The sequence below is a fragment of the Pinus tabuliformis genome, chromosome 4_1 (assembly GCF_031772625.1).
Source record: "Pinus tabuliformis cultivar Carrire ecotype Pingquan chromosome 4_1, CPIR1, whole genome shotgun sequence".
In the NCBI taxonomy this organism is placed as follows: Eukaryota; Viridiplantae; Streptophyta; class Pinopsida; order Pinales; family Pinaceae; genus Pinus; species Pinus tabuliformis.
Genome location: NC_142303.1, coordinates 134,680,988 through 134,696,339, shown reverse-complemented (window position 1 = coordinate 134,696,339; position 15,352 = coordinate 134,680,988). Strand labels below are relative to the sequence as shown.

General features: G+C 38.9%; 1 protein-coding gene across 2 annotated transcripts in view; it reads left to right on the top strand.

Annotated features, from left to right (window-relative positions):
* The first annotated feature begins 336 nt into the window (after positions 1 to 336).
* Positions 337 to 15,352, top strand: part of LOC149174572 (protein DEHYDRATION-INDUCED 19-like) — a 50,324-nt gene continuing 35,308 nt past the window's right edge. For both annotated transcript variants that reach the window (XM_089419347.1, XM_089419346.1), the window contains exons 1-4: positions 337 to 687; positions 1,229 to 1,371; positions 2,532 to 2,611; positions 2,889 to 3,161. In XM_089419347.1, coding sequence (XP_089275473.1) covers positions 609 to 687; positions 1,229 to 1,371; positions 2,532 to 2,611; positions 2,889 to 3,161 — 575 coding nt within the window. In that variant the 5' untranslated portion in view covers positions 337 to 608. The remainder of the gene's footprint in view (positions 688 to 1,228; positions 1,372 to 2,531; positions 2,612 to 2,888; positions 3,162 to 15,352) is intronic.

Below are 15,352 nucleotides of genomic sequence, written 5' to 3'. Positions count from 1 at the left end.
CACACAATTCCTCACGATAAAAGAAAAATCTGTCAGTCTATCGGGTGGAAGGCGGCACACCCTTTAACGGACGACCGGTAGCTTTGCCCTTTAGATCCACCATCCAGTAACTGGCAATAGGCGGTGGCTTACTGGCCCACCTTGAGCTTGCCAATTCACCGACATGAACGCGTGTCAGACGGAAGAAGCAACACAATTGGACACAGAAATACGACTCGTTTGCAACCACAAAGGAACCATCCGTTGTCGTGTATTAATTAAAAAATGAAATGTTAAAAATTCAGAAAATGATTTATAATAGAAAAATTATATATATATATGGATCTGAATATCCTTCTCGTTGTTTGTTTCATAGGATAATTCAGAGAAGTCGCTTATATTCTATCCTGACACCCATTACTTGAAGGAAGCGCTCCAGTGTTAGAGGCCCTGGGGTTTGAAAGCTGATTGGTAGCAGGGTCTTTTATCAGTGTACCTCCTGGTTTAATTTCTATGAATGACATGCATCCTTATTAGGACAAGGGGTTTGATATATCAATTGCAAAGGGTTTGAGAGAAGCCAGGGTTTGGTCTTGTGTCAGGCGAGAAATTGTTAAGCTCCAGACGCCATGGACGCTGAATTATGGGCGGCTCGTGTCACGGCAGCAAAGCGCCATCACGCAGTTCATCATTATCATCATCATACAGGTTTCTTACTTTTGCCCTGTTTTTAATTTCGAAGTGTTCCCAGGGTCCTAAAATCTTGAGGGTTTTTGAGTTCTATGTGCTGGTTTCTCAACGCTGTAGATGGTTGAAATCTACCTTATCCGCTGGGTCATTTTGTTATAATGTTCAGAACATTTGCTTTTGTTGGACTAATTTTTAGGAATTATGGCACTTATTTTGAGAAAATTAAGTACCTTTGTATGAATGAACTCATGTAGTATTTGCAGTACTTTGAAGGCGACCCCTGTGGAGTTATCGCTACATATTAACTGCAGTGGCTCAAAGTTGGTCTTGCTGTGCTGTAAAGTTCATTTTTTTATCTATCTACTTTTGGGGTCAATTCCGTAAATGCATCGGTATTGCCCGTTAGAAGCCCCCTCTGTTTTGTCTGGGTTCAACCTACGAGCCTATTAATTTGACCTGCTTCGGGCTAATTGCCTTTTGGGGGTTTTCAATTTTGTAAACTGTGTTTTTGTTTGGGATCATTTGAAGTTCTGAGTAGGTTGTTTTTCTGTCTGTACAGATCGGCAGTTTAACTTTGATGAATTGGAGGGCGATGATGACATACGGGCGGATTTCACTTGCCCATTTTGTTTTGAGGATTTTGATATCGCATTGCTCTGCTGCCATCTTGAGGATGAACATTGCATCGACACAAAAAATGCGGTGTGTGGAAACTCTGTCCTTATTTTTACATTGTTTTTTGGGTCGCTCTTCAGCCGCAGTTACTGTTTGCCAGCATTTTTCCTGCATGTTTTATATTACACATTTTAATCTTGCAACTATGGTTGTAAGATTGAGGAAATCTTACAACCATCAGTTCTGGGTTGGCAAATCAGTTTATTTTAATCTTGTAACTATGGTTGTAAGATTGAGGAACGGATTCAAGACCTTTCAAGAGCCATTTTAGGAAAATATTCCATAGAATAGTTGCAAGCGAATACAATCTGTGCCATAGACAATGGGGCCCATATTATATAATCAGTTGCTCAGTCCAATCGCATTGAACCCAAGGGTATTTTTTGGCAAATGACATCCACTAGCCAATTGGATAAGCGGTTCTCTGCTTGAGATTTCTGAGTACCAAAATCAAACAGTTGCTTGATACTGACCAATATAACATGGGCCAGTGGAAGTCTTCCCACTTTTAATAAAGATATATTACTTGTTTGAGAATTTTCCAGCAAGAAAATGCCTGTATGTGGGGTGTGCCTTTTTGAGATAGACAGAATCTGTCATCTGTGTTAGTGCACATGAAACAATCCATGTTGACATTGTTCAAAAGTTGCTTTTTTCAAGTCTCAATGTGTGAGAATTTACATCCATGTTGGTTTAAACAACTTTTAGTATTTTTTAGTATATTTAAGAGTCACTCCTAGGACGAGATGACAGTGAATAGGCAGGTATTTGTTATTGAGATGGTCTAAGCCTAGGAGATGCATTGAAGAACGTAAAAATTCTATTCTGATAAGTCGTTTTAAACTTTTTAATTCGATATGTAAACGGTAATATACATAGGAAAACCATTCCTATTGCTGGATGAAATTGCCATTTGATTGTTTGATCTTTTCAGTCTTCTTATGACACATTTGCTTTCCTGCTGACTATTTGCAATAAGCTATGGAATACTTATTAGTTATTTCTGTCTAAACATTATTGTTTCCTCAAGTTTTTGGATGTATAGTTTGACTTCCTATAAAGAGCAAATAAACTTATTGTTTTAAGTAAGAGGAAACTTTTGTGGGTCTTTAATTTTATGAAGCTGGGCTGTTAGATGAGGTCTCATGTGTAATGCTTTCCTGAATATCTTGTGTATTTCTTTGCAGCTATGTCCTGTGTGCGCAGCTAAAGTTGGGAAGGATATGGTTGGGCATATAACTCTTCAACATGGTCATTTGTTCAAAATATCCTCTACTTTGACTATGACATGACAAGATATAGTGGAATCTAAGTTTGAAATGCTTGGGCAGAGAAGAATTTATATTTACTTTCAATATTTCAGATGCTACTCCCTTGTATCAGCAGAGCTGTGTTCTGACTTCCTTGGGTTTTCTGTCTGTTAAAAATGTAGATTATGTTTGTCAGTGCTTGTCCACCTTAGTGTTCTATCCATTAAAATTATAGTTCTTGAATGACATGGATGCGAAGGGTGTCAATTTGTTTCCTTTGATTACTAGATACATGCAGCGTAGGAGGAGATTTCGCAGAGGTGGGTTGCCACCTAATTCCACACTGTCTTTTCTGAGTAGAGAGCTTCGGGAGGGGCAGCTGCATCCACTTCTGGGAGGTGTGTCCTCGCGTGGGGTGGCTGCTAATAGTGCAGTACCAGATCCTCTGCTATCTTCCTTTGTTTATAATTTGTCGATTTCTGAGAGCAATGAGGATCAAATAAAACCAATTGTATCATCAGAGGAAAGCTCGACAAAAAAATCTCTTGATGTGCGAGTTATGGGCAGGTAACATTAAGAGTGTTTTTTTTTTTAATAATTTTTTAATGCTTATCTGCAATTGCTTAATGATTCTCAATGCTCATGTAGTTTTCTTTCCTATTGTTCTTTTGATTGCTGACCCATTGATATGTCTGTTTTATTTTGGGCTTATAATAACTTTATGCCAAACATTGGAAAAGGAAAATAAGCCTTTGTTGTTATGAAATAATGGACCGGCTATTTAAATGTCACCATTAGATTTGTCACAGGGAAGGGAGTGCTTAGGCATGTAACACGTTTTATTATTGTTTACCTGTTAGAATGCTTTCTGAAAAGTTCATATTTTAAAAACACCAACAGCACTGCAAGTATAAAGTGTCACGGTGGAGTTTATTAAATTTGCATATATTATTCCATATTGATGCATGGTGAAACTGCATATAATATTATCAACATACAGTCTACGATATACATATATACTAGCCTACATCCAACTTTTGGCTGGGGGGTTGTGCGTACAAACTAAAAATTCATAGCAATGGTATTAAACAGGGCTGTAGCCTGCAATAGCTAGTTGTTATCATCCCTTTTGATGCAAGTTTAGCCAGCTTTTCCATGATTGCATCAGAAATTATCTGTTTCTCATTTTGGAGTTGAGTTCTGTTCTCTATCTCAGATCAGGTATTTGGTTCCAAAGCTGTTGAGCCCTTGTGTAGATGTTATCCCCCACGCTAGCGACTTGTCCAAGACCATGACTTGCAGCTGGTAATTTCTGTCATCTGGGGCATGCACTTCAAGCTGTTTTCTACCACTAGAATCAAGGCCAGTTAGATCGGTGCTCTTTTTTATGCTCATTTGATGAGACCCTGGGTCCAGGGTCCAGACACATATCTGTGGTTATTAGGTGCTTGCATTTCAGCATGGTTATTAGGTGATCACATTTCAGCATGGCATGAAAAGTATTTGCTAACTGGCAGGGTTTGACAGGAAGATTTAGGAGTGTCATGTGCCCTGGGAATTCTCCAAATCAGCGCCAAACACTTAGGTACATTGGTCGATGCTCTTTGAAAGGATTCAATGAAGGCAAGCCGTCTAGTGAAGGCAAAGAGCAAAGACAAAACTGTCAAAACTGTGCATGCATCTAGAGAAGGCAAGCCCTCCTGTATGAACATCAGCTCAAAATCTATCACATGACAAAGTAATATTCCTTGATTGAGGCTCAGGGAAAATTGGGAAGCTATGTGTGATACATCCTCAAGTAGCTTTATCAAATGACTAGAAGAAAACAGCTTGATTAAGAGTTTGAATGATGGTAGCATTGTTCCGAATGTTGGAAAAATGGTAGGGGTATAGTTCATGATTTTTTTACAGAACAGAAAAAGAACATGACGTTCTTTGCATTAACATTTAGTTCCATTGGACATATTTATAATCTTCTGTAAGATATCTTTTGGAGAGACCCAAAAATACCACTGTGTTTTTCTGGGATAGTGGAGTTGTTCCTCAATGAAATGTTTCATCAAACAGTTTAATAACAAATTACTTTAGGTGCATTTTCAATCATAAAACCCAAAATAAAGAATACAGGAACACATCCACTACATAAAATCATTTCAGATCAGCAAATGTTCTGATATTAAGTTCAGAGGTAAGAAACATCCCAAATATAAATAAGTGCTCAGCCAGAGAGGACTATTGTAATCACAAATATCAGCATATATATTTTATAACATCAAATAGTGATAGCATGAAGCTCAGGAAACAAATCTGGAATATTATACCAGGAGGGACATTGGCAAACAGTGGTACACTTTGGCTGAAGTTCCTTCGTGATATCAATGGCTTGAATATGCATCTACAGGAGAAACACGTGCATCACTTCCCATAGTGACTTGACCTTCCATAATACAACAAGTCTGACCCTTTAAACTGTGAAAATTTCAACTACTGAAATTTTATTGCAGCATATGGAATTAATTCTTCTAACTGATAAGTTAATTATGCAGTTTATTGCTAGGACAACAACGAAATAATCACATTGCAATATTCACAAATAAAAATACCGCGGAAGATAAACTGGAAACTGAGAAAATACTGGCACGCACACACAAAAGTATAACACCGTTATTTTTGGACAAAAGTCCCGGAAAAACCTAATGTGGGAAAATTGGTGCAGAAACTGAGGGTTTTACACACAAAAATATAACACTGTTATTTTTGGACAAAAAATTCTGAGTACAATAAATATTGCCCAACTGACAAATCTATCCAAAAGAAATACTGGCAAAAATATTTGAGGGAATTTACCCTCACTTCGAGCAATCCTGACACTGTTTAACCTCTGAAAAGCTAGCCGTCCAAACTGGTCTGTGCAAGCTTTACGTCACCCCTGCGCTGCCCGCCAAACGCATTACTTGAAAGTTGAAACAACTACCAATCTAGCCGTCTTGCCTATTGCTGATTGGGAAAATGCTTCTCCGGCCCTCTAGAAAATCTTCCCGGCCTCTGGAACTAAAGACGTCCTTTCCTTCCACTGAATCACACTGCTTACTTGAGGCTTTGCGCAACCTCCTGGAGAATATTTTCAGCCTCCTCTTTCTGACTTTTCGGAACTGGAAAACTTCCTCTGGACTCAGTATCTCTGCCCCTCTCTGTCTCTGCGTCCCCTCTTTGGCCCAAACTCTTTTGACAAAATGCTGCTGCTCTCTGGAAAGTCGATCTGCCCAAGGAAATCGATCTCAAGTATGTTCCTCCATCCACACATTGACTTCTTATAATATCCAGTTGGGACTCCAACGGCCAAGATTAAATCTTAATCAATGGCTGAGATTATTTCCTAGTCGATCTGTGTGAGTTTCTAGAGAAATCTCACTTTCCTCAATTAATTGTTGTTAATTAATTATTTTCCCAAAGTTAAACTTAGGAAAAATTTAATTATTGATTAATTAACTTAATTAAGGCATTTCTAGGTGGATTTTCCTGAAACATTTTTTGGTTTATGGAATACTAGTGTTTCTTAGCCTCTTTGACAATTGTCGAGACTAGGACACCATCCGATGCTACAAAAGCTAACACTCCCTCTCAGTGAGGAAGTTCTTCTAGTGTCGTATTGTTACAACAACCTGTCTCTGCATCATCCTCCCATACACACTATTGATGTCTGGCCACTATGAATACTTGCCACTGCCCACCAACCACTGCGCAACTCTGATATTGCATCTGTGTTGCTGTTGACACTGCCATATTGCATTTGCATTGCAACTCCCTCTCAATTGTGTTGTTGCTACTGCAACCACTGCAACTGAGAAGCATTTGAAATATTGAATCAACTGTGTCTGTGTGCTGCATCTGTCTCCTAAGCATTTGATTGGTACTAGCCTTTGCACTGTGCACTGAGAAATCTGTGCTGCTGCTGGCTCTGCTACTAAGCCTTTTGCTTTGCTATCAACACTGCACTACGCTCCTTAGCATCTGACTGCTACTAGTCTGCAACTGTCACTCTGGGATTTGACTGCAACAACGAACATTGATACTCCTACTACTGAATACTGTGGGCCCCTGTCGCAAGGTAATGATACATGAGGAAGACACCTCAATGGACCTTGCCCAAAACTCTGCACAACTCTGGGACTATAGCTCCATATCGCCCCACCTCACTTTTGGAGGTATAGCTGCAAACATGGCAAAATATTCCTCGAGCCTGGAGGACAATTTGTCTATCTCTGTGGATGTTGTCGCCTGGTCCTGCTTCCACTGCTTGTCTTTCTTCCTTCGTGGACACAAAGTACTGTAGTGGCCAAACTCGCCACACCTGAAGCACTTGACCTTAGATAGGTCATTCTTTTTCTTCTTCTCCCCTTGTCCCTGACTGGGACCCTTTGATGCAAGGTCCACATTTTCTTCCTCCTTCTCACCTTTAGAACCTGTACTGCTGCTTCTGCTGATGGAGGTCTTCACAAGTGCTCGCCTCATCTCCTCATGTTGTAGGTCTTACCACATCCTGTCCCACCTAGGTAGATTCTCTCGTCCGAAAATGCCTTGGAAAAAGATCTCCTAGTCCTTTGAGACACTGTTAAGTGCCAAACGCACTAGCTTTGTATCTTGAGGCGCTTCCCCAATCGCTGCGAGCTGATCTCGGATTTCCTGAATTCTGGTAAGAAAGGGATCAATGCCTTCACCCTTATACATCTGGATGTTTATCAACTTTTATTTTCGGAACATCTTCCGCTGCTCGAAAGGATTTTGATATAGTTGAGCGAGAGCATCCCACATCTCCTTGGCGGTATTCTTGGCAGATATATGTGAGACTATATGGTTGTGGACTCCATCTAGGACTTTTCGCTTGCCTTGGCCATTTCTTTCCTGTACTCTTTCAACTGATCTGCATCGTTTGGTATTGCCACAATGCTTATCTTGCAGGAATTACATCCTAGCCTTCCAGATGACATAGTTGGAGGCTCTCTCCAACCTATCATAATCTCTAAGCTCAGCTGTGGCCATCTCTGTAATTGGAATGGAAATTTCCCTTTTTCTCTTGATCGGCAGATGATTCTGCTATTCACATTCCCTTTTGGAGTGAGAAAATATGCTTGTAGCTACTGCCGACTTCAATTGGAAATATGGATTTCTAGACTGGAAACCCTCTGAGAGAAATTCCCTCTGTGTGTGCATTTTCTCTTCCACCAGACGCTAATTTCACTCTAGCAAAACTATTGCAAAACCCTTCTGCGCACAAACAAGGAATCTTCTCAACAAAAATATGAGTGATTGTGTTCCCTCTGCTTGTTGGAATCACTCAATTTGTCAAGCCAATTTTTTATGCAACCTTGCATTGGAAAATTGCACTGCCTTGCCAGGCATTGCACAACCCCAAAAAATTCGTTCTGTTGCTCACTATTGAACAACAAATTTTCTTCTTTTGCTTTTGAGCTTCCTTCTTAGATCAAATTTGCTCTACTATTGAAAAATTCTATTGCAGCAACTGGAGTTAATTTTTCTAATTGATAAGTTAATTATGCAGTTTATTGCTACGACAACAACGAATTAATCACACTGCAATTTTCACAAATAAAAATATTGCGGAAGATAAATTGGAAACTGAGAAAATACTGGCACACACAAAATATAACACTGTTATTTTTGGACAAAAGTCCCTGGAAAAACCTGATGTGGGAAAACTGTTGCAACAACTGAGGGTTTTTATTATTAAGCAATAGTGAGAAAATTTCGAGCACAATAAATATCGCCAAATTGGCGAATCTATCCAAGAGAAATACTAACAAAATATCTTGAGGGATTTTACAGTTTTAAAAACCGGAACCGGTGACTAGACCGGTCCACCGAATAAATCGGGTTTCAAACCGAAACCAGTCAAATCGGGACTAGGCAGATCTCAATGAACCGGTTTTTAAAAAATACATGAAATAATTTATTTTAATGAAAAAAATTGCTTTTAAGATCGACTGGGCAGATCTCAATGAACTGATTATTAAAAAATACATGAAATAATTAATTTTAATGAAAAAAACTATTTTAAGATTTAAAACCATGATTCCAATCCAATAGAGACAAAATATGCGAAGTTTGCTCATTTATATACCATGTAAAGGTGAATATATCAAAATGGCACTGAGTGCAATACATATCATCGACAAAATACATAAGCAATGAGACTCTAAATGGCTTATAAAATCCAAAAACAATGCTACAAGCTATGGGGCCATTGGCCTACTACAAGACTACAATTCTACTAATTCATATCAATGATCAACATGATCAATCCTCATCATGATCAAATTCATCACCGCTACTAGACACACGATCATCAACAGGAGCTACATAAACATCATCTGGATCAGAGTCTAAGGATGCCTCAGCCTCATCTGTAACCTCAGTATGGCACTACCACCAATAACAATAGAAGTGGATCTAATGGAAACATGAGTTGGTTGAGTTGCACGACTAGTGCCTTCCATTGGTTGTTTGCCTTTGCTTGATGTGGCTACTAAATTTTGGTTCTGATGGTGCTACCAAATCCGCTTCATTCCCCCCTAACACCATGTCAATATCAAAAACAGCCACAAACTCAGGATCTTCAGTCTTCTCTCCACCCATTCTGATGTTGGATTAGTATCGTCTAACTCAATGGGATCTAGATCAGGTCTTCTATTCATCATTTGGTTGCACCTTTGTCGAAGGTAGTATTGCACAAATACAAGATCATTTTAACAGTTTTTGTTCCAAACGGTTTCTCTTCTTCGTGTGTATGCGCTAAAAAATAGACCAATTGCGCTCACACCTTGAAGCACTACAAGTTTGGTTGAGGATTTAACTGCAAACTTTTGCAATTGAAGACATTGGTTGCCAAATGACTCCCACCAGTGTGTTGCAAAGAAAAAGACATTAATTAGTAACTTGGTTCATTTCCTTACCTTTTTACAAGTATTTATAGACAATTTGAATTGTAAATTTGTAAACAATTGAATTTTAAAAGAAAAACAAATTGGAATTGCTTACTTGGTTGATTCACATCTCTTGCCATCTTTCCCAAGTTTTTGCCAGACGTACCTGTTGCCATACTGAAAAGAGTAAGCTGTGTATGTATTTCCAATCGGTCTGCATGGCTAGGGACCATGTGCTCCAAGCAATCATACATTCCATCTTTGACCTCCCCAACTTGTAGAACTCCTAGCCGAGCTTTATAATGATACTTTGGGTTCAAAAAATACCCAACTGCATGTATAGGACGATGGAGTTGATTGTTTCATTTGTTATCAATGATGTCCCATATACACCCATATTTAGCTAACTTATCCTTGTAAGCTGCCTGTATCTTCTCCTTTGCCTGATCCATAGCCTCATAAATGTAGCCCATGGCCAATTTTTTGCCATCCACCATTCATAGCACCTTAACATGGGGCTCAATAATTTTGACAAGCTCTGCAGACCTTTTCCAAAAATAATTGTTAAAAACTTTCTTTTTCGTGTCTTTGCCATCTTGTCTACGAGCCCGCTGAGATGAAGTCCAATCATTAGAAGAAAACATTTTCTGCAAGTTTTTTTGTTGAGAATTGAGACATTGCAATGTGAGGATGAGAGTTGCAAATCTCATAATTGCAGGTCTAACAAGCTCTTTGCCCCAGTGTTTTTCATCATCAGGCTCAATACCCATGGGTGGTTGTAGACGTATTTTGTAATGCACTTGGCATGCTCTACAATGTTTTTTACCCACTTCACTTTGCCTATGTCCTCAAGCATGAGGTCTATGAAATGTGTAACACATGGAGTCCAAAATATGGTCTTATATTTGGACACAATCATCTTTCCAGCAAGAAGATAATTTGAGGCATTATCTGTGATGACTTGCACAACATTCTGCTCCCCAACTCTTTGAATAATCTCATCCAAAAGCTCAAATAGAAGAGTTGCATCCTTCACCTTATCAGATGCATCAATTGATCCCTCAAACATGGTTCCTTGAGGGCAAGAAACAAGGTTAATGACAGTGCTGTTTTTTCCATTGGTCCATCCATCTGACATGATTGAACAACTTGTTTTGAGCCATGATTCTTTATACTCAGCCAAATACCCATCAATGGAAGCAATCTCTTTTTGCAAAAGAGCTCCCCTCAGTCATGCATAGTAGGGCCTTTGAAGCCCTTTCCTGTAGCTATAACAGAGTCCCGCATAGCTTGGTAATAAGGTGAGTGAGCAACATTAAATGGGATATCTGCATTATACCACCATCTAGCAATGTATTGCTTGGAAAGAAGATTCTTTGCATTCTTTGTTCCAATGTTCATCCAAAGTGGGTTGATGACTTAGTTGGGAGGAAGTGGGATTAGCAGAGGCAGTGATGGCAAAGGATGAGAAATAACTCTGGATGTTCGACCTCTTTGTTCCGTTAGATTGTTGGCCTTGATGATAAGACCCAAGAGCAGGAGGAACATAGTGATGAAAGGGATAGAAGAGGAGTCTTAATCTCAAAATCATCATACCCACTCTCTTTCATGGCTTGTAAAATTTCCTTCATCCTTGCAATTTCTATAGCCTTCTCCCTAGCCTTATTCTCCTTAAACTTCACAAACTTGGCAAGGTATTCTATCCTAACAGGACCTATCACTTCCTTTGGTGCATCACATGGCTTTACTTGGCCTCTTATCCCAGCCAAGTGTTGTTTCAACCTGAGAATACCCCCACTCCAATCATAATGAGCCCATACGTTGTCCTTGGCTTTTGGAGGCATGGTGGCTATAAATATTTGAAATTTGTAGAAATGTACCATTAAAAAAAAATTGCAGCTAGAAAAATGGAAAACCTAAGATAAAATTGGGAAAAAAATGGACATATTTAGCCTACAAAATTTGATAGCAAGAAACTAGAGATTTGATAACAATGTAGCATAGAACACATAAAAAAGCTAAATACATGGACAACAATGAAATATGGATTTTTTCAAGTGAAAATTCTTACTTGGAAATGCAATTTAGCTTCCTTAGCCTCCTCTTGAAGATGCCAAGTCTACTAACAACTCCAAACTATCTCCAAAATAGCTCCAAGTCCAACTTCAGGCCTCCAAGATGACTACTTCAGCAAACACTCAACACTCTCCAAGCTCCCAATGAAACTCACAAAAACTCCAAATGAGATGTGTGAGACAAATGAGAGGGGAGACCTCCTTTTATTGGCTTGGAGGGGGTGTTTTTGAAGGGAAACAACTCTTAGTCTCCCTGCAAACCACCTGGGAAGCCACAAAACAGCGTTCCGTGGGTCTGTGGCCGATGTGGCAATAATAAACCTGCCAGTTAGGCTCGGTTTTTGTGGAAAAAAGGAGAAATCAGCCCATAAACTCGATTTTTTTCCCGTTTGGCTGGGTTTGCCAGTGAAACGACTCGTTTGACCAGTTTCCGGTTCAGATCGACCCGTTTTTAGAACTATGATAAAGACGGATGGAATCTTGTACTTGTGTATGGATTACTGCGAGTTGAACAATGCAACAATCAAGAATCGATATCCCATGCCCTAGATCGGTGATCTCTTCAACCAATTGAGGGGGCTACCATCATTTTGAAAATTGACTTGCAATTTGTGTATCATTAGTTGGGAGATTAAAGGGCAAGACATTTCCAAGACTGCCTTTTGGGCACATTATTTTCATCTCAAGGTTTGGTGTTTGTGTTGGCCAATGCTCTTATTTTATCCACGAGTTAATGAATGAAGTATTTAAATTACTTTGTGCTAATCTTTCTAGATGATATACTTATCTATTCTAGGTAAAAAAGATAACACATAGAGGATTTAGGCCCTCTTTTATAGTTGCTTAAGAGAGCATTAGTTGTTTGGTAAGATGTCCAATTGATCCTTCTTTTAGAGCAAGATCCATTATTGTGGCTATTTCATTTTAGAAGAGGGATTACAATAGTTTTGGCTAAGATAGTAGTTATGGATCAGCAAACGTGTGGTGCACATTTTTTTTGGGCTCGCTATCTCTTTATAGGAGTTATACGGAAGTAATTTCCATAATCACTAACCCTATTACCTCACTATCCTTGAAAGGAAAGAAGTTTGAATGGATTGAAAAATGCTATGAAGCTTTCATAAAGTTAAAATGTTTGCTAACAAATGCACCAATCTTAAGAGTGCTCAAAATAGGAAAAGACTGTGCATTGTATGGATGCCTTCTTAGAGGGTTTGGACACAATGATGATGTGAGACACTGGTGTAATAGGTTATGCTAGCGAGAAATTGAAAGATCATAAATGGATTTGTATGACACATGACCTTGGACTAGTTGTTGTTATGATGGGACTAAAGTTGCAGAGACATTATCTTATTGTTATAGGTTTGTGTTCAAGGCTAACTACCAACACTTCCTATATTTCTTCTCTTAGAGGAATTTAAATGCGAGGAAGAGGCATTGGACCGAGTTTTTAAGTGAATGTCATTTTGAGATTACTAAGGAAAGGATAATTTGGAGGTAGATGCTCCAAGTTGTAGGCCACATATTCTCTCCTTATTTTCTTTGAATGTCTTCCTAAGGGAGTAGGTGTTGGGATATTTCCTTAGTGATGAGTGGTATTTGGAGGTTAGGCCAACACTCCAAGCTGTAACATAAGTAGGACCCTTGTATAAAGGTGTTTGTTAGAGGATGATGAACTACCTAGGTTTATCATGAGGATGTATGTACCATAGGAGGGAGACATCCAAATTTTGAAACTACCGTAGGAGGGAGACATCCAAATTTTGAAACTAAGTACCACATTGCATGGGTAAATAATATGTCTGCATAGATAAAGAAGCTCCTCTTTTGGGTTGGTATGAAGAATGTTGTGGTCCAATTTGTAGTGTAGCACTTAGGGTTAGTCAGTAATGTCAAAGCAGTAACACCAAGTTTGACATTTATGCAACCTCACATATTCTCCTATTGAAGATGAAGGTAATCTCTATGAATTTTGTAACAGGATTATCCCTAAAGCAAGGAAGGCATGAACCAACTATAGTAGCCACTGACAAGTTGACCAAAGTTGTTTACGTCATTTTGTTGAGGACCACGTATGAAGCAATGGTTGTGGCATGATTCTTTACCAACGAGCTTTTTTATTTTAATGGAGTCCCCTTGAAGATTATCTTCAATTCATATTCTTTATTTATGTTTAGATTTTGGACTTTTGTTCGGTTGGGACTAGTTGGAACGAAGATGACGGGGTAGGTAATCTAGGCAAGGCAACATTTGAGAGGAGATAAAAAAAGAGTTATGTTGATTCTTGTAGGAAATTTCTTCTAGCGTGAGAGATAAGGTCTTCTTGAAGGTTAGGATGCATAAGAGTTTTGTTTTGGAAAGGGGTTTACATTGTTTCCTTGATTCGACAGGGCTTTTGAATTCAAGGAAAGGATTGGGCATTATACAAGTTGCTTATCATCTTGCATTTCCATTGAACTTGCATAAGATGCATGATGTATTTTTTTTGACATGATGACTATGTTGTTCATGATTTTTATATTCTTAATTTTGATTTGTAGGGGGTGGACAAAGGGCCTTTAAAGTAACTAGTTCATATATTGATCTAAGAGCTTGATAGCTTAGGCTCAAGTTAGTGGACCGAGTTAAAGTCTAATGGGATCAGTATAGTCCCGTATCCACAAACATAGGAGGGTTGTGTGACTAGGCATTGAGATTTACCCACATCCTTTTGATTAGTCAAACTTTTGGGACAAATGTGTTTGTTGAAGGGGGGCTGTATATAGTAACTTGTATTGTGAGACTTCGTATGATTTGTGTTGAATATGTGTTGTCATTGATGGCTTAACAAGGTATATCTATGACCTATCATTGATGGGTCAACAAGGTATTTCCATAGCCCTTTTATGAGACTTCAGACTCTAAACCATGGATCGATTTAAATCTAAGTAGGAAGAAAATATAAATATATGGTCAAGTAAATTGAGCAATGGGACTGTAGGTGTGAATGTGCCAGCAAGAGAGTGTGAGAGAGGCAGCAAACATGTATGCTGAGTGATAGCAAATGTAAATACTGAGGAACAACATATGTGTGTGTGTGTGGATGAATGTTGTAGGTGTGTGTATGCAGGGACAACAAGGTTGTTTGTTGAATGAGACAGCAAGTGAGAGTGATTGTGATAGCTGGTGTGAATGTTGAGGGGCAGAGAAAGTGTAGAACATAGAACATATCAGATTGTAGTGAGTAGAAGACAAAGTGCAGAACAAAGAGCAGATAAGATTATAGTGAGCAGAAGTCAAAGTGCAATGAGAGGCTGAATAGTTGCATAGTAGATTGCTGTAAAGAGTTTATACCATAGAGCTGATTGAGTCAGCAACAAATAATATACAAACCAGAGATCTAAAAGGGGTTTGGAGTTCCTTGCAGCAAAATTCCTGCAAAACTTTGGGGATTGGTGTCTCCAGCGGGTTGGAGCATGCAAATTTGAAAGGGGACTGGTGTCTCCTACAAGTGGGTGCTTGCAAACCATGTAACTGTAGGTTGGTGCCTACATCCATCTATAAAGAAGAAACTATTTTGTAGTTTTCTATTGTATGGGTTTCCATGTTAAATCTGGTGTTTTGTGTGCCAATTTAACTTTGTGTGGTTTATTATCTACTCATTTAAGTTGTGAGATAGATCTAATATTGAAGGTGAATGTGTTAAAATAATGCAAAGAAATAAAAATACTGATTCACTCCACCCACTTCCCCCCCGCCC